The 20,791-nt window shown below is 40.9% G+C and overlaps 1 protein-coding gene across 3 annotated transcripts in view; it reads left to right on the top strand.

The window, feature by feature from the left end:
* The first annotated feature begins 479 nt into the window (after positions 1-479).
* KLHL26 (kelch like family member 26) overlaps positions 480-20,791 on the top strand; it is a 64,229-nt gene continuing 43,917 nt past the window's right edge. Inside the window, exons 1-2 of one of the 3 annotated variants that reach the window (XM_075205198.1) lie at positions 481-848; positions 1,598-1,818. In XM_075205198.1, the coding sequence (XP_075061299.1) occupies positions 1,772-1,818 (47 nt within the window). In that variant the 5' untranslated portion in view covers positions 481-848; positions 1,598-1,771. Of the gene's footprint in view, positions 849-1,597; positions 1,819-20,791 lie in introns of all 3 variants that reach the window. The other 2 variants (XM_075205205.1, XM_075205195.1) reach the window with 2 other exon arrangements.

Genomic DNA, 20,791 nt, shown 5'->3' with positions numbered 1-20,791 from the left:
CACAGGAGCCCCTTTAAAAGCCACAGCCTTTGCTATGTTCATTGGTCCTTATATAATGTGCTTGAGAAACAGAAAATAAGAAAATAATACACGGTGATCCATTTTCCCATATGAACAAACAAAAATATTCTGTAATTTTTTTCCATGTCTTATACATTTGTGCCCCATGTGGAATGCAAGTGATCACACGAATGAGCCCTGTGACCCTACTATAGTTGAAACGGAATTGAAGTCTTGGCCATAAATAAATCTTCACTCACCTGCCTCTAAATTAAACCAACCTTTTACCAGTCTGGTATTTAGTTGAGGCCTTTTATATTGCATTTTTGAAAATTACAATATTTTCTGACTAAAGTCAAGGGACGATTGCCCCATTTTTCTTACTGTTTATATATGTATATTTTGCTACAAGCATAACATGGGTGCAGTGCTATTCTTTTTTTCCTGATCTTCCATAAAGAAGATAGCATCAAATATGAAAGAGGCATAGAACTCAACCTTCATTTTTTTTCTGACAAACTGAAGTCAGTCGAAGCAATGAACTGTTATGTCGTACACAAAAGTTTTGTTCTACCTTCTATTTGTCTCGTAATTTGCATCGCACATTGATTTAACCCTCAAGAAGAATCCGTCCCACATGTTCACAACAAAAAATTGTGATGGGGAAAACAACATGACAACTCGCAATAAGGTTGCTATGCGTGTCAATGTGTGTAAATATTCAATACGCATTGTTTATTCAGTTTTATGACATTAGCAGCTGTCTCTTTAATGCCGTTTACCTGAGACTGCCATAGGAACATGGCGGAGTCCGGCGGAGGAGAGTTCGTCTCGCTCGGACAAAGCAGGTGAGGAGACACCGGGCAGATGGATGACAGACGTTGACTTCCCAGTTTGTTTAATATGTATGAGCCTGCAGGCCCCTTTCACCACAGAACCTTGTTATGCCAGACTGTACGGCCGCTGAAGTGGGCTGGGTAGAAGCGATGAGGTTGTTCTAAGAAACTCCGGGGATCCATTCTTAGATTAGGCCTAAGAAAGGGGTGTGTAGCATTTTGATATAAGCCACCTGGTTATCCATCCAACTTTCCCAAAATATGAATGTGTGTTTGAAAAGACTGTTTTACCTGTGTTTTAAATACTAACGTGCTGTTGCCTTCTCGTTTATATTTAAATTGTCTAAAGTGGGTTTTAAATTATCATAAAACATTTCATGATATATGTTTACAAGGCTATTTAGAAGTAAACATGATTAAAGTGAATTAGATTACGGTTACCACTGGTGGATATATTTTCCATATGGCAAGTTATTGGCTCCTTTACACCTATCCATTACTTTATGCATTGTTTACATGTAATATGATATGTTAACATTAATAATGATGCACTTGTAACATTTGTGTTATGCATTTCTAAATGTGCTATTGGAGTTACTTGCAAGCACACACTTAGCAGGGGGGGGGGGGTTCATGTTGCAAAGAAACCCACACTCAGATGTGCACTTAGGGGGGGTTCTTCTGTTGGCCAGAAACCACCTCTGTGCGCACTTGAATCATGAAGTGTCCGAACATGCTTATGAAAAGTCTGGGCACTGCAGCAATGGGTGCCCTCTCTGCCTGCCTTTCCAACAGACAAGAATGCTGCCCAGACACAGTGACCAGGAGGCTTCGCCCCTTTCCTTGAAGGTGCTGTCTAGAAAAACAATGGCTGGCAAACTTCTCCCTCATGTTCTTTGCTGGGGATTGAGCCAACTTGGGAACTGTAGAGGAGGATGATCCCCAGCAGGGGCTGGAAAATAGGCTGTGATCAGTCAGGCAGGTCAGTAGCTCAGTGGGAGACTTTATTATCTACTAGCACTAAGTTACAACACAATCTCACATTTAGAAAGTCTTTATGCTTTATAATTATTTATCTCAATGCTACTAATGTTATAGCTCTAATACTAAATAATGTATTAATTTGTTGTGGTAGAGCAGGGTAATATATATATTTTTTATTTAAGGAGGTTTACAAAACCCCCTCTCATCTTAGTTGATAGCATGACTCATGCCTGGACTCTCCAACTGATGTGGAACTACATATCTCAGCATGCCATGTTTGCACATTTTATCCAGTCACCTTGAGTTTCACAGTCGGCTCATGACTGCATGGTGACACAACTGTACTTGTTATTTACATTGAAACAATTTAACTAATTGTGATTTAATTGTTGCCAGCTAATTGCAACAAGTTTTTGTTCTATGTTCCGAATGCAAGTATTTGGAAATACTCCTCTAAAATCTTGTGTTTGATTCTGACCTGTTTCCATTCCTGTTATAATGTACAGTGTTCCCCCTAACCCCTATTTCCCGGGCACTCCGCCTGGCTGTTATTAAATGCCACCTGGCTCTTGGAGCCCAACAGAAATAGAAAAAAAGAATAAACCATTGTTTTTCCTATTATAACAGGCACTATGTGAGCACTACAGCCAGCAGTGTATGTGTTAGACCACTGACCACCAGTCTGACCAGTCCTGGCAGGTGTGGGCCAAAACCTCCAACATTTTTCATTATTATTGCAAACTATTACAATTGCCGCCATCACGCTGCTTCTAAATGAAATCAGGCTGGCAAAATTTTCAGGGGAGAACACTGATGTATATGTAGTTCTTATTAGCGGTGGTTTTAATGTGTCACCTTTTCTTTTAATTTTATTTGTAATGTGCGTTACTGCCCCAAAACTGCTTACAGTATTTTTTTTAACACTGTGTTGATCAAAGCATGGATTTGAACAAGCCTAATTGACTTTAATATAGTTTTTATTCGCTAAATAATATTTGCACTGCACTGGTGTGACCAAACCATTATAAAAACTGTATATTTGTATGAACACCACACATTATACATATTACGTTAAGTAAATAATAAAACAATAATTAAAGGTTTGTTTGCGCAGATAAGTTGGAGCAGCCCACTACTGACCTGCACACAATCCACTCAAGTATATTAGAAGCTCATAGAGAAAAATATGGTAAGTAGATAGGGCGCTAACAACCAGACAAGGTAGGTCACAAAAAGTAAACAGTTCGAATCTTGACACATACAATGTAGAAAAAAAAGGAGGATTCAATAGAATATAAGGAACAAAAAAAAAGTCTATACATCCAAAAAAGTTGTGAAGTTCCAATAGCGTAAGATGTATCTTAAAAGAGGAAAATCTTGGGTCAGCGTGGTTCAAATGTACAGTGAGGATCTTCTCCTGACTGATCGGATCAGTCTCTATTAATAGGCTCCTTGCGATAAGTACCGGGAAGACAAATGCTAATTATAGATTTCTACGAAAAAATTTTACTTAAGAGAGGATATCAAAACAACTATTTCTGCCAAATATCTCAACTGTCTGACAATTAGTTGATTTAATATTGATTTTTCAATTTATTAAATTAATTTACTAATCGCGGCTTCTTTATCCAGTTTTATTGAAGTACCGCGGGTGTTTATTAAGGAATCGCCACACAATTTGGACCCCTAAGGTAACTCTTCCTCTTGAATCCAAAAATCCAAACCACATTACTTTATCTGCCTCATGTTTTGCTTTACGGCAAAAATGCATGTTTTTCTAATAGAATTAAAAACGCTAGGTTCAATTGACATTAGGGATCCCATTTTTTGTGCGGTGTTTAAAAAAGGTATACATTACTTACACCAAAAAAAATCAGCTGGGTACTCAGTTTCACAGTGAAGAAAAAAAAAATATGAAGTTGATGTTCGATTACTGTTGTACTGCATACATAATTTACACATTGTTAAAAACCATACCAAAAAAGTAAGCTAAACTGAGGCAATGGGATAAAACTCCCATACAGGAAATGAAACGGACAGAAACTGATGGGAAGGGGATTCCCTTTAGAGAGACCAAAACTCAAACTTTCCAGAGAAAGAGAGAGGGAGACACAGAAAGAGTCAATCGTGGAAGCTGCTCATTTGGAATTCTTTTAAATACAGACTGCCATATTACTATGTACTCAAAAACCATTGGATTATATAGCTGGGACCACTTTACAGATGAAGAAAAATAACTTTTGATTCTGAGAACTGAAGTTTCAAATGCAGTAACCAATGATCCTGAAACCTCAGTCTGCTACCATCATGAAAAGCTTCTGCTGCTAAGATATGAAGAATTTCAGAAAACATGCTGTAATCCTTTCTTGTCTCACAAAAAAAGGAGCCAGAAAAAGCTGAAAAGTTATGTCACTGAAGTGGACCAAAGAACATGGTGACTGTCAGTCAGCTTGTTGTATATTTTAGGCAAGATGATTGTGACACTTCAAACTGTGTGAGCCTGTGCTTTATTAGCGATATCCATGACCATGTAGCTGTAACTGTACATGCCTTCATTACGGTAGTTATGAAACACTTAGTGAAACTATTGGAGTATATTTACTACTTTAGTGATGGTGCTAGTGCACAATACAAGAACTGCAAAAACTTTTTTAACTTATGCTTCCATAAGGATGACTTCAGCATTCAAGCAGAATTAAATTTTTTGCCACATCTCCTGGTAAGAGTCCATGTGATGGCATTGGTGGGACAGTTAAACGTCTAGCCACACGCACCAGTCTGCAAGCAGTGGAAACCCATCACATCTTGACATGTACATGCCATGAAGTTTTTTTACGTGTCACAAAACAAAATACAAGAATGCAAAACCAAGCTGCATGGCCATCTAGAAACGGCAAACACTGTGGCAGGAACACGTTCAGAATCACAGATTTCGGCCTATTAGTAATGATGAGCTACACATATATTGATTGTCATCTGACGACATAAAGACAGGAGGAACCAAAGTTAGTGTCACTATGACAACAGTCACAAAAAATGTGGACAAAAGTGATCTGCAACCTGGAACATACATAGCAGCAGTGTATGATAACATCTGGTACATTGGGTATATCATTCAATGTAATGAAGAGGAACAAGATGTGCTGATACACTTCATGCAACTAAACCAATCAACAAATGTGCTGTCCTGGCCTTCAAGTGATAAGTGTTTTGTTCCTTTTATTCACTTCCTCTGTGTAACGGAAGTGCCTACTATCCAAGGAAGTACTGGAAGGCAGTATACACTTTCTGCTGACACTTTAAGGAAAATTACAGACCGTTACAACAAGATCCAAACAAGGGAAAAATAATGAGATTGTTAACTCAATTTCAGTTAAGGACTTAAGTTATGTTAAAGGTTTTAAATTTCATGGTTTCTTGTATTAATTATGTATGGGGTACAACAGTAATCGAACATCAACTTCATTCGTTTTTTTCTCCACTATGAAACAGAGTACCTGGCTGATTTTTTTTGTGGTAGTAATGTATACCTTTCTTAAACAGCCCCCCAAAAATGGGATCCATAATGTCAATTGAACCTAGTGTTTTTAATTCTATTCGAAAAATGTGCACTTTTGCCGTAAAGCAAAACATGAGGCAGATAAAGTAATTTGGTTTGGATTTTTGGATTTGGGAGGAAGAGTTACCTTAGGGGTCCAAATTTTGTGGCGATTCCTTAATAAACACCCGCGGTATTTCAAATAAACTGGATAAAGAAGTCTCGATAAGAAAATTATTTAATAAATTGAAAAATCCATATTAAATCAACTAATTGTCAGACAGTCAAGATATTTGGCAGAAATAGTTGTTTTGACCTCCTCTCAACTAAAATATTTTCAAATAAATCTGAGACGGGTGGTGGATATTTCATGTTTTTTTGGGTGATCTGATGTGGAATGACCCTGGTACGAGTGGCTTTGATGTTCTAAAAGTCTAAAGGTTACAAGAAACTCAACGTCCATTCAGTATATATGTGTGTATGTATATATATATATATATATATATATATATATATCAGGAAGAGTCGTATAAGCGATGTATGTATATATAACATGTTAATGTCCTGGGATCTCGCTGTACAAATGCCATATAATCTTTCTCCAGATGTCAAAAATACCAGAAAAGAGTCCTCTGCTTCCTTATATTATAATCTCCCAACAACACGTTTCAACTGACAAAGCAGTCTTACTTTTTTCTTTAAATAGTATGTCAAATATCTTTAAAACATGCATCTGATAGTTATGTAGATATATGTGTGGTTTGTGTGTGTGCGCGTGTGTGTGTGTGTGTGTATATATATATATATATATATATATATATATATATATATATATATATATATATATATATATATATATATATATATTGAATGAAGAAGGAACTCTCATTGCCAGTCTTAGACCCTATCGTCACTTTACTAAAAAATCGTTTAGTGCCTCCAACCGAGCAGCATGCTAGATGTGGGTGTGGGTCCTCCACATCAAGTGTGAGGAAATTATAACATTGTTTAGAATTAATATCTCTAATAAGAATGAGAATAAGAATTGTGAAATTTTAGAAAGGTGGTAAAAAAAATACTAAAAGTAAAATTCTGCTTTAGAGATCACCCGATCATGGCATGACCCAGTAGACTTTTAAGTTATTGTTGAAACCAGTTTGTTAAATCATTCAGAAATAATTTATTGAAATGTATAGACATTTTTATTATTGCCTCAAAGCTTCTTTAACAAATTCACTGTCTTATACCCTATAAGTTTTTTTAGAACTTTTATCTGCTGGTGTCATAATTGTGAAATGATTTTGTTTTAATTCCCTAAAAGCTGCCCTTTCAGATTTAGTAAGATTAGCATTCCTATAATTATTGGATGATTTATTGAGTAATTCTAAGTTTAGTATACTTAATTTTATCAATTGTGAATCTACAGTTCTAATTTATGTACTGCAGGGACTCTGTAGCCTGCAGTATGTAGGTAGAACAACTAGGTCTCTGAAAGTAATTCATTTTTTGTTGTTGTTGGAGCATAGACCCAGTATTATTAAGCAAGGTAGTAGACATAGTGTGACTAAGCAATTTGTCAGTTGCACTAAATGAGTATGGAATAGGTTAAGAGAATTGTTTCTCATAGAAGCCCTCTGCTGCTTTTCTCTGTTATTTCTAGAGATGGGCGGGTCCGGTTCTCCGAGAACCGAACCCACCCGAACTTTGGGTATCCGAGTACCGAGCTGAGCAGCTCGGTACTCTCCCGCCCATTCCGAATCCAAATCGAGGCCGAACGTCATTGTGACGTCGTCGGATCTCGGGACTCGGTTCTCGCGATACTTCAACTTTATAAATACACGCCTCCACAGCAATCCATCGCCATTTGACAGAGGGAGAGAGCAGGGTGTAGTCATAGGCTAATTAGAGCAGGGACAGAGAATACCATATTGTTCTTGCAATTGCTCTAACCAAAATCGCTAGTGCAGAGAGGAGGATAGAGGTTTATTATTTTTTCTTCATATTTGGCACTCCCCAGCGCTTTTGGGGTGTCCCCCATAATTGTGCATTAATATTTCTGGCTGTCAAAAGTCATATCTGTCAGCAGTATCTACTAAATAATTTGTAGCACACCTCAGTGTTTTTGGGGTGTCCTCCCTAATTGTGCATTAATATTTCTGGCTGTCAAAAGTCATATCTGTCAGCAGTATCTACTCAATAATTTTTAGCACTCCTCAGTGTTTTTGGGGTGTCCTCCCTAATTGTGCATTAATATTTCTGGCTGTCAAAAGTCATATCTGTCAGCAGTATCTACTCAATAATTTTTAGCACTCCTCAGTGTTTTTGGGGTGTCCTCCCTAATTGTGCATTAATATTTCTGGCTGTCAAAAGTCATATCTGTCAGCAGTATCTACTCAATAATTTTTAGCACTCCTCAGTGTTTTTGGGGTGTCCTCCCTAATTGTGCATTAATATTTCTGGCTGTCAAAAGTCATATCTGTCAGCAGTATCTACTCAATAATTTTTAACACTCCTCAGTGTTTTTGGGGTGTCCTCCCTAATTGTGCATTAATATTTCTGGCTGTCAAAAGTCATATCTGTCAGCAGTATCTACTCAATAATTTTTAGCACTCCTCAGTGTTTTTGGGGTGTCCTCCCTAATTGTGCATTAATATTTCTGGCTGTCAAAAGTCATATCTGTCAGCAGTATCTACTCAATAATTTTTAGCACTCCTCAGTGTTTTTGGGGTGTCCTCCCTAATTGTGCATTAATATTTCTGGCTGTCAAAAGTCATATCTGTCAGCAGTATCTACTAAATAATTTGTAGCACACCTCAGTGTTTTTGGGGTGTCCTCCCTAATTGTGCATTAATATTTCTGGCTGTCAAAAGTCATATCTGTCAGCAGTATCTACTCAATAATTTTTAGCACTCCTCAGTGGTTTGCGCTCAGAATGGATTCAAAGCAGTCCACATATGATCTAAATGAGCAACCAGGTTCTGTCACCAGTCCTGATGTTAGTGTTCCCAGTACGTCATCTGGCCAAGGCGATGTCAAACAACAGAGTGTTTTCAAATTAGTGCAAAAAACAAAAACCAAAAAAAAATTTACTGTATTGAAGCGAAAAAGAAGTGTAACTGAGCAAAAGTTAAGTGACGATAAAAAAAAAATTGCAAGCATGCCATTCTACACACGCAGTGGCAAAGAGAGAATGAGGCCTTCACCTTTGGCTATTAGTGGCAGATCCCAAAAAGTTACCCAGCCTACAATTGGTGCACAACTACTGTTACGCGTCAAAGCTGAGCTGCAAGATACCAGTGAGGCATTACAGGAGAATATTTGCTCTGATTCACAAATGACAACAATCCCTGTGGAGAGTCCATCCAACAGTGGGATGTCTAATCGTGAGCATTCTGCTGATGTGTGCCTTAATAGCCCGAGTGTAGCCGGTGATACCCAAATTGAGGATGCCACTTTGGAATTAGAAGAGGATGAGGGGGAGATTTGTGTAGGCGACGAGGGCGCTAATGAGGATGTTGATGAGGATGAGGTTGTTTGTGTAAGTCCTGCACCAGTGGCAGCAGTTCTGGCACGTGACAAGAAAAAGGCCATTGTCATGCCTGGGCATAAAACAAAAAAATCCACTTCTTATGTGTGGAATTATTTCTACCCAAATCCAGACAACAATTGTATAGCCATTTGTAGTGTATGTGAAGCCACAGTCAGTCGAGGGAGGGACCTTAACCATCTTGGAACCTCGTCTATGTTACGCCATTTAACGAGAGTTCATGGCAAAGTGTTGGGAAAAGCTGAAAGTTCTTCCCAAAAGAATACAAGCACTCCCTCATCAGCTAAGACCCTCCGCTCACCGACATACCGACGGTTACAAAATACACCCACCACACCATCCTCATCAATATCCTCAGTAGCGCTCGGAGTTAGCCCGGCATCCCACTTAAGGCTGGATGACTCCGGCACTATTATTGATTCCTCTGAAGAAAGCGTTAGTCCTGCTGCTGCTGTTGCTGCTGCTGGGGGTGAATCGTCATCCCAGAGGCAGGTGAATAAAATGAGCAGTCCTACATTTCAGCAATTAACTGTGAAACAATCATTTGCGAGGGGAAGCAAATATGACAGCAGTCACCCAGTCGCCAAGCGAATCACAGACGCCATGGCTGCAATGTTAGTGTTAGATCTGCGTCCAATCTCCACAATAAACGCAGCTGGTTTTTCACAGTTAATTGAGGTTTTGTGTCCGCGTTACAGAATTCCATCGCGACACCATTTCTCCCGTAAAGCTATTCCACAACTATACCAAAAAGTGTGTAAAAATGTAGAGATTGCGCTGAAAAATGCCATTCTGCCCACTGTTCACTTAACCACAGATATGTGGACAAGTGGAAGTGGCCAAACCAAAGACTATATGACTGTGACAGCCCACTGGGTTGGTCATTCACCTTCACCAGCAGGAACAGCAGCAGCATGTACACCACTACGTAACATTTGTCACAGGCAGGCCACTCTTTGTATCACCGGCTTCACTAACAGGCATACGGCTGACAATTTGTTACGCAAACTGAGAGATGTGATTGATGCATGGCTTATACCACTCTGACTCTCCCCAGGGTATGTCATTTCAGATAACGCCAACAATATAGTGCGAGCATTACAGCTGGGTGATTTCCAACATATTCCCTGTTTTGCTCACACCATCAACTTGGTGGTGCAGAGCTTCCTACGAAATAACCGTGAGGTGCAGGAGATGCTTTCGGTGGCCCGTAAAATTTCAGGCCATTTCAGGCATTCAGCCACAGCATGTAGGAGATTACAGCAGCTCCAAGAGCAGTTTAACTTGCCCTGCCACCAACTTAAGCAAGAGGTGGTAACTCGGTGGAATTCCACCCTGTACATGCTTCAGAGGATGGAGGAACAGCGCAAAGCCATCCAAGCATATTGCACAAGTCATGACATTGGGAAAGGAGGGGGGATGTATTTCACTCTTGCACAGTGGGGAATCCTTTCAGTGCTGTGCAAGGTGCTGAAACCATTTGAAGTTGTGACATGTGAGGTCAGTGCAGACTCTGCTAGTTTGAGCCAAGTCATTCCTTTAATTAGACTATTGGAAAAGCAGCTTGAGAAAATGAAGGAGGAGCTGAAAGCAAGCAATTCAGCAAAGTATGTTGGCCTTGTCGATCAAGTACTTAATTCGCTTCACAATGATCCTCGAGTTATTAAGATCTTGAACTCGGATCAGTACGTTTTGGCCACTGTGCTTGATCCAAGGTTTAAAACCTACATTGAGTCTTTACTTGTAAATGAGCGAGATGTGAACTTTTGCAAGGAGCTATTGCTCAGCAAGTTGGCCGCTGAACTGGGCCTCGGCTTGACGACGTGTCCTCCTTCACTTTCTCAAGCTGTTGCTCGTAAAAAATTAAATTTCCAAAAAAGAAGCAGGGAAGACACAGGGGGCAGACGAGAACAATTTAACATCTGGGCTGGTTTGAAGGATTTTTCAAAAAAATGTGTCACTTTGCCCATAAGTCCATCCAATATGAGTATAAACATGCAAAGGATGGTGGAGGATTACTTTCAAGAGGTAGTTGATATGGAAATGTCAGACAGTCCCTTTCCTTACTGGGAAGAAAAGCAGGCCATTTGGAAACCCATGTACAAACTTGCTTTGCAATACCTAAGCTGCCCACCCTCCAGTGTGTACTCTGAACGAGTGTTCAGCACAGCAGGGAACTTAGTCAGTGATCGCCGTAGAAGGTTACTTCCCAAAAATGTGGAGAAAATGATGTTTATAAAAATGAACTACATCTTCCACGAGGAAGGCCTTCACCATCCAAGACATCCAAGCACTGACTGTTCTCTAATGGCGGATTCAAGCGGCGATGAATTGATAGTCTGTGATGATGACGTACACACTGATGAGGGTGAGGATGAAGCTGAAGATGATGCCGATAACATCTTTTTAAAACTTTCTATGTAAGTGTAGGGTGCAATCTACCCCCAAAGAGGAAAGGGACTTGTGGCATTTCCATATCACATACCATCTTGAAAGGCTGCTGTTAGGGCAATTTATCCTTAAGGGTAGGGTGTCATAGACAGAGTGACCCTAAACTGGCTTTGTCCATTTTTCATAATATTGTACAGTCTATAATGGCTGAATTTTTTAGTATTTTATACAAGTGGAGGGGGGCCTAGAGAGACAGAAACCAAACTGGCTTTCTCCATGTCAATTAATATTGTACAGTCTATAATGGCTGAATTTTTTGGTATTTTATACAAGTGGAGGGGGGCCTAGAGAGACAGAGTGACCCCAAACTGTCTTTCTCCATGTCAATTAATATTGTACAGTCTATAATGGCTGAATTTTTTAGTATTTTATACAAGTGGAGGGGGGCCTAGAGAGACAGAAACCAAACTGGCTTTCTCCATGTCAATTAATATTGTACAGTCTATAATGGCTGAATTTTTTGGTATTTTATACAAGTGGAGGGGGGCCTAGAGAGACAGAGTGACCCCAAACTGTCTTTCTCCATGTCAATTAATATTGTACAGTCTATAATGGCTGAATTTTTTAGTATTTTATACAAGTGGAGGGGGGCCTAGAGAGACAGAAACCAAACTGGCTTTCTCCATGTCAATTAATATTGTACAGTCTATAATGGCTGAATTTTTTAGTATTTTATACAAGTGGAGGGGGGCCTAGAGAGACAGAAACCAAACTGGCTTTCTCCATGTCAATTAATATTGTACAGTCTATAATGGCTGAATTTTTTGCTATTTTATACAAGTGGAGGGGGGCCTTGAGAGACAGAAACCAAACTGGCTTTTTCCATTTCTTTACATATTTAACTATAAGTGTAGGGTGTAATATACATTCAAAGACGATGGCTGCATTGCCAATATGCATAGATGGAGAGGAAGACAATCTGTTTTGTGTGTAGAATAGGCCTACCAACGAAGAATTAAACTGTTTTTTTGGATGATTTATTACCTCAACAATTAGATTACTTGTCTCTAAAACAGTTGGAGCACTAAATTGGGTTAATTTAGGCCCAAAAACATGGATTTTCCCAAAAAATAGCAAAACAAAACCAAACAAAACCAAAACCAAAACACGCAATGGCGGTTTTGCAAAACCAAAACCAAAACACGACGGTAATCCAGATCCAAAACCGAATCCAAAACCAAAACACGGGGGTCAGTGACCATCTCTAGTTATTTCTGTTAAGCAAATGTTTACAAATATCCCCCATTGAACAGCTGCTTTCTGAATAATTATAGATTTAGCGCTTGAATACTTTGTTTTTTCTTGTTGCTAACATAAAGCAGTATTATTTTAAGATATCTTATATTTTAATGTCATTCTGATTGTCTGTAAAGGATATTACATTATTCAGTAGCCGTTCTGTCTACAAGTTATCTCCTCTTTAACTATCAAGCCATCCTGCTCATTGTGACATTCACTGCAAGTTGTGCTATTGTGTGAATGTGACAAGTAGTGAACATTAAATCATTAGTAGTTGCCTTTTAGGTGATATGTTTTCAGGTTGTGTGAGCAGTTTGTTTGATAGGAATGTTTTTCATTCATAAGTAAAAAAAAAAAGTCCTGGTGTAATTTGCTACTAGAGTATTAGTGTGTAGCCATGGGACACATACAGAAATGTGGTAGTAATCGAATATTGTTAAGATAAAATACTATTGTGGCTGGATCACGTAGAAATTATTGTAGAAATTATTTGTGGAAATTAGTGGCGCAGACACCAAATTATATAATTGCAAATGTACTGATTTTTGATACAATAGGCAAATGTTGGAGGAAATTTGATTTGGAACTTCTGAGACAGTATGTCATGATTTGGTTTTGTAACTTTTCTCGAGGAAAACCCACTTAAGCTATTAGATCTTTTTCATCTGTGAGTGACCAAAACATGAATACACAGCAGGGAGACATTACCTTTTACACTGCTTTGCTAAAGAGAAAGCCTCTGAACAATGCAACCAGAAAATTTTAGGAAATCACTGATTAGTATAAATTTTGTTAAAAGTATAAAATTGTGTTAACTTCAAGTCTAGAGAATTTTACATACTGAGATCTGATGTAATATTTCAGACATTGTGGTGCCACTAGCAGCTATGTAAAACGGTGTAAATCCCTCCAGGCTTATTGATGTGCAGACTGCATGATGCAGCCTGGATTGATTAAAGGGGCAGAAAGCTGGATTACCTCCTGCCAGGGTATGTGTGTAAAACTGTATGAAAAGAGATATGTTTTACCATGTAATGTATTATTCCATCTGTACACTTCTGTAAAGATTGCTAGTACCATAAACTGGCATGTAACTGTCCTTATAAGGGCTACTTGAGCTAATAAAATGTCACTGCAACAAGATCCTGTCACAATTCCTGTGATCTACAGATTAGACCAATCTAATACGTTATCCAGCTGCTCTGAGGTTGGCACCCACCATCCAGTACCAACATTCTGCATGCTACCCGCCTCTCTGGGCAGTGTGATAGGCCAGGGGGTACCATCCACAGGAACCCTGATCTAAAGGAAGAGGTGAGGGGTACCAGCTCTGGTGCCCAATGAGGGGGTACACTAGCAGCAACAGATACCCTTAAGAACCTGGTACTAGGTGTCAGTGTGTCACGGTCGTCTGAATTTCTTGATCCGATTCGGGACCCTTGGGACTAGCTGGAGCAGGAGTGAAACAGAACTTAGCAGCCTGGATGAACTTCTTGCTCATGTTCGTGCTGATTGTAGAATATAGCAGGGGAATTAGCAGTCTGGAAATGTAGACAGGAACACTGCACTTGTAATGCAGTCAGGAACACTGCACTTGTAATGCAGTCAGGAACACTGCACTTGTAATGCAGTCAGGAACACTGCACTTGTAATGCAGTCAGGAACACTGCACTTAGGAGTGCAGACAGGATTACTGCACTTGTAATGCAGTCAGGAACACTGGAGCCAAGAACTATCCTCTGGAGAGAAGTGTGGCTAAGATCCCGATTTGTGACAGTACCCCCTCCCTTACGAGTGGCCACTGGACACTTAGATTGGGGCTTAGTTGGAAACTTGCGGTGAAATTTTTTGATGAGAGATGGAGCGTGAACATCAGAAGCTTTGATCCAGGCCCTCTCTTCTGGACCATAGCCTTTCCAGTCGACTAGATATTGTAAGGTTTTATGTCGAAACCGAGAGTCCAAGATCTCTTTAATTTCATATTCATCACCATGTTCAGTCTGCACTTCAGGAGAAACCAGTTTGGGTGTATAAAACCGATTTAGCACCAGTGGTTTCAAGAGAGAGATATGGAAGGTGTTGGGTACCCTGAGGTAAGATGGTAGATGTAATTTGTAGGACACTGGATTGATGACTCGGGAGATGTTAAACGGTCCAATAAAGCGAGGAGCGAATTTCATAGATGGAACTCTGAGGCGTAGATTGCGAGTAGACAGCCAGACTCTGTCTCCGGGTTTCAAGCTTGGAATGGCTCGTCGCTTTTTGTCGGCCTGAATTTTGTAGCGTTGGGACGCTTTAAGTAGAGATTCCCGTACCTGGCGCCAGTGGCCTGAAAAATTCTTTAGGAAAACTTCAGAGGCAGGTACTGAGGCTGTAGGAAGTGGAGTAAACAAGGGTACCCTGGGGTGTAGGCCATAGACCGTATGAAATGGAGTGGAAGCAGAGGATTCGTGATAATGATTATTATGAGCAAATTCTGCCCAAGGAAGCAGATCTACCCAGTCGTCTTGAGAAGAGGATATGTACAAACGGAGAAATGTTTCTAGGTCTTAATTAACTCTTTCCGTTTGCCCGTTGGATTGGGGATGATAGGCCGAAGAGAAGTTTAGTTTGATCTGTAGTGCTTGGCACAAGGATCTCCAGAATTTCGCCACAAACTGAACTCCTCTATCTGAGACGATTTCTTCAGGACACCCATGCAAACGGAAGATCTCCTTTATAAATTGCTGAGCCAGGATAGGTGCTGATGGGAGTCCACGGAGAGGAACAAAATGCGCCATTTTAGAGAATCGGTCAACGATGACCCAGATGGTATTGAAATTATTAGAATTGGGCAACTCGGAAACAAAGTCCATAGAAATATGGGTCCAGGGTTTGGTGGGAATAGGCAGAGGCAAAAGTTGACCAGCTGAAGATTGTCTTGAACTTTTATGTTGGGCACAGCTGCCACATGCGGAAACAAATTGCTGAACATCCTGATGAAGCGTAGGCCACCAGTAGCTTCTCAATATGAAAGATTGAGTTTTGCGGATGCCAGCATGACCGGCAAATCTGGAACAATGTGCCCATTGGAGCAATTTTTTCCGCAGATTCTCAGGAACAAAAGTTTTCCCCTGGGGAGGTGTATTGTCGGGTCTACTGACTGCGATGCTGAGTGGGCTGATAATAGGCCGTGGATCCACAATGATGGAATCTTCTTCTTTTACCATAGAACGTGACAGAGCATCGGCCTTGCGATTTTTGGAACCGGGACGGAAGGTGACATGGATATCAAATCGAGAAAAGAATAGTGCCCATCGGGCCTGACGTGGATTCATGCACTGTGCAGTTTTAAGGTAGAGCAGATTCTTGTGATCCGTGTATATTGTGACAGGATAACGAGCTCCCTCAAGTAAATGTCTCCACTCTTCAAGCGCCAATTTGATGGCAAGCAGCTCTTTGTCCCCTATGGCATAATTTCGTTCAGCTGGTAAAAATTTTCGGGAGAAGAACCCGCAGGGATGCCATTGCTCATCAGCTGGTTTTTGGGAGAGAACTGCCCCTACTCCGACAGATGAGGCATCAACTTCCAAGTAGAATGGACAGGTTAAATCTGGTTGCCTCAGTATGGGAGCAGAAATAAATGCTTGTTTCAGAAGTTGAAAAGCAGATTGGGCTTCTTCAGACCACTTGGCAGGATTAGCTCCTTTTTTGGTGAGGGCGGTGAGTGGTGCTACTACAGTAGAGTAGCCACGAATAAATTTTCGATAGTAGTTAGCAAATCCCAGAAATCGCTGTACTGCCTTTAGTGTAGATGGTTGAGGCCAGTTAAGAATAGCTTGCACCTTCTCTGGGTCCATACGGAGACCAGTGCCCGAGATGATATACCCCAAGAATGGAATGGATTCAACTTCGAAGGTGCATTTTTCAAGCTTGCAATACAGTTTATTCCTTCTGAGACGGCTGAGGACCTCTTTAACATGTCTGCGATGGGACTGGATATCAGAGGAGAAAACGAGGATATCGTCCAAATATACCACAATAGTATGGTACAGTAAGTCCCGAAAGATTTCGTTTATGAAATTCTGAAAAACCGCTGGGGTATTGCTCAGAACGAATGGCATGACAAGATATTCGTAGTGCCCATTCCTGGTGTTAAAGGCGGTTTTCCATTCATCGCCACGCCTGATACGGATCAAATTGTAGGCCCCGCGGAGATCCAACTTCGTAAATATTTGCGCACCTTTGACTCTGTCAAATAACTCTGTGATGAGGGGCAGAGGATACCGGTTCTTGATGGTAATGTCGTTGAGACCTCGGTAATCGATGCAGGGACGTAATCCACCATCTTTTTTTTTTACAAAAAAGAACCCGGCTCCTGCCGGTGAAGAGGATGGGCGAATAAAGCCCCTTTCCAAGTTCTCTTTTACATATTCAGACATAGATTTTGTCTCAGGGATAGAAAGAGGGTAGACTCTGCCACGCGGTGGGGTTTTACCCGGAACAAGATCAATGGGACAGTCCCAATCCCGATGAGGTGGTAGAGTTTCAGCGGCCTGCTTACTGAAAACGTCTGTGAACTCTTGGTAGGCAGAAGGAACTGGCAAAACTTCCTTATCAGAGGTGGAGCAATGTGGAAGAACACGTTGTAAACAGGACCCGAAACAAGTTGGAGCCCACGCCAGGATTTGTGGAGTCGACCAGTCAATATGGGGGTTATGCGTTTGAAGCCATGGAAACCCGAGAACCACAGGGCTAGTGGCTTCTGGGATGACCAAAAAGGTAAGAGACTCGGAATGCAGAACTCCTATTTGGAGCGTCACTGGAGAAGTCTGATGCGTAATGGTACCCCCTGGAATACGGCTACCGTCAACCGCAGAGAGAAAGATGGTCACTGGAATTTTCTCTAGTGGAATGGCTAGTTCAGCAGCTAATCTGGCAGACATGAAATTCCCAGCTGCTCCAGAATCCAGCAGGGCTGAAATGTATTGGGAGCCTTGAGCGTGTTTCAGAGTGACTGGGATAATACAGTCCTTGCCTTGTGGGGAGCGAAGAGCCACTCCTAGGCTCACTTCCTCATTGTCAGCTAGGAGGTTGTGTTTACCCGGCTTACGAGGACAATGATGTAACAGATGTCCGGAACTGGCACAGTATAAGCAAAGTTTCTCTCTAACTCGCCGTTCTCGCTCGGTGGGTAAAAGACGTGCTTTGCCTAATTGCATGGGTCCTTCAGGGAAAGGAGACGGTACACGGACCCGTTGAATAGGGTGGAACTTGGAGTGTTTCAGCTTCCTCTTTTCTAGAGTTCTTTCTCTGAACCGAAGATCAACCCGATTGCAGGTGGTAATCAATTGGTCTAGCGTTGTAGGTAAGTCCCGAGACGCTAATACATCCTTAATGTGGTCAGACAGGCCCTGCCAGAAAACCGCAACAAGAGCATCGTTATTCCAAGATAGTTCAGAGGAAAGTGTTTGAAATTGAACGGCATATTGGCCCACAGACTGCTGCCCTTGCCGAAGGCGCAGAATATCTAAAGCGGCTGACGTTGTTCTTCCAGGCTCGTCGAATATTCTGCGGAAGGTAGACAGGAAGCTATCAATGTCAAATAAAATTGGGTCAGATTTTTCCCAGAGCGGTGATGCCCATGCCAGAGCTTGCCCTGATAGTAGCGAAACAATATAAGCAGTTTTGGTACGTGCAGTGGGGAAATTTCCGGGTTGTAATTCAAAGTGTATACTACACTGGTTGAGAAACCCGCGGCAATTCTTCGGATCGCCATTGTATTTAGCTGGCGTGGGAAGATGGAGTCTGGATGAAGTAAGTAGTGAAGCGGGTATTACTGGCTCAGGCGGAGTATGGGATGGTTGACTGCGGAATAACTGCAAGGTATCCATACGTGTAGAAACATCCTGCAGCAATCTCAAAATTTGCCCCTGGTTAGTTTCTTGTCTCTCAATGCGTTCAGCTAATATTTGGACAGAGTCCTCCCTCGGGGTATGTTCCCCTAGCGGATCCATTAGGCCAGAACAAACTGTCACGGTCGTCTGAATTTCTTGATCCGATTCGGGACCCTTGGGACTAGCTGGAGCAGGAGTGAAACAGAACTTAGCAGCCTGGATGAACTTCTTGCTCATGTTCGTGCTGATTGTAGAATATAGCAGGGGAATTAGCAGTCTGGAAATGTAGACAGGAACACTGCACTTGTAATGCAGTCAGGAACACTGCACTTGTAATGCAGTCAGGAACACTGCACTTGTAATGCAGTCAGGAACACTGCACTTGTAATGCAGTCAGGAACACTGCACTTGTAATGCAGTCAGGAACACTGCACTTGTAATGCAGTCAGGAACACTGCACTTGTAATGCAGTCAGGAACACTGCACTTGTAATGCAGTCAGGAACACTGCACTTGTAATGCAGTCAGGAACACTGCACTTGTAATGCAGTCAGGAACACTGCACTTGTAATGCAGTCAGGAACACTGCACTTGTAATGCAGTCAGGAACACTGCACTTGTAATGCAGTCAGGAACACTGCACTTGTAATGCAGTCAGGAACACTGCACTTAGGAGTGCAGACAGGATTACTGCACTTGTAATGCAGTCAGGAACACTGGAGCCAAGAACTATCCTCTGGAGAGAAGTGTGGCTAAGATCCCGATTTGTGACACAGTGAAGGAGCCTATTGGTGGCAGCAGAATGCCCCCCCCCTACTGCGTTTAGAGGGGAGCAATTTGAAATAAAGAAAGGGGACTGTACCAAGGCAAGCCCAGCCAGTCCCCAGCAGCATGGACAGGGTGGCATAGGAGGTCCATCATGTCACAACTATCTTTTACTTTAATGATTTATTTACCTATGTTTAGTGAAAATATGCATATTTACTCAGTTACAGTGTAATTGTTTCTTGGCACTGCATAATAAAATAGTATGTCATCACTTCCTTGGGTTTGCCTGCTTTCATGCCCAAGAAGATGAATGTAGTTGTGAACATGTAGGTTTAAAATTGGTTTGTAGTTGCATGTTACTTTAATTTATTAGCTTGCACATGGCCTTGTGTAACTTTTACTAAACACATTTGTTAATCTTGCTAGCTTTTCTTCTGTGGGTTTAGCCATGTATTTATGTCAAAAGATAGAGTTGTTTTTTATTGTTGTTGCTCACTTTAATGTTTAAATCAATGTTATGATTGCATAGTTATAATTGCTAAATCATTTGTATGTTGAAGTTTTATTAAATGGTTGATCCACATTTGTAAAAATATAGCTCCGTTAACGATCCACTTGTCTTATACTTGGGCCTGACTGCATAATGTATGTGACCGATTTGGGCATTAGGGCTCCTACATTTGGGTGTTAATGTCATGCATTCATTGCACATTCTTAAAGCCTATTAAGTGCACATTAGTGCTGGTAGTCAAAAGTGATGTAAACTGAAAGACCTGTGCAGATGTTCTCTGAAAATCATTCACTTCACTGTATATCCATTTCAATGTTGCATGCAGCATTCATAAGCATTAACACTCCATATTATTTGTAGTTCTATGGCAGCGCTTATTAAATACATGGTCCAATGTGTTGCAGGAAGGCTTTGAATACATGCTTCAAACACTTTGTTCGAGGTGAGGACAAACTACAAGCTGTTGCCTACTATTATAACAGGTGTTATTTATTGGCTCCCGTGTGTATGAGCCTGGCAAAGCATTCAAACCTTGTCTTATTTTCCTTGTGAAATGTATTGCTAAACTTGATCTTGCCCAAGCAGATGAGAACGCTGCTGATTCACAAGCTATCATAACATATCGTGGTGCATTTTTAGTTACGCAACTTCAGTTTGGCATATCCATTGCTCCAGGAATCTTACAGCATTTCATGAAAACCCTGCTTTCAAGAACCCCAGGGGTTGCAATATACTTTAACGATGTGCTGATTATGGGACTATCTGAGAACTTAAACGGTGCTCCTGAACCAAAGACTATTCAGGCATTCTTTGCGTTCTTCAACTTCTATCACTGTTTTTCTTTCTCACAAAGCATTAGTAACAGAGCCTACCCATCACTTGCTTGACAAAGGAGTTCCTTGGAAATTGAATCACCATCATTTTCAAATCTTTCAGAAATCTGAAGCAGGATCATTCCACATCAAATTAACAGAATTTTAGAAAAAAATTCTATCTTGCATCCTCTAAGTTCAATTAAATTTGGTATAATAAATGCTGCCAT

This window comes from Mixophyes fleayi, chromosome 1 (genome assembly GCF_038048845.1).
Source record: "Mixophyes fleayi isolate aMixFle1 chromosome 1, aMixFle1.hap1, whole genome shotgun sequence".
NCBI lineage: Eukaryota > Metazoa > Chordata > Amphibia > Anura > Limnodynastidae > Mixophyes > Mixophyes fleayi.
The sequence above is the reverse complement of the archived record's forward strand: the minus strand, read 5'-3'. Positions and strand labels throughout refer to the sequence as shown.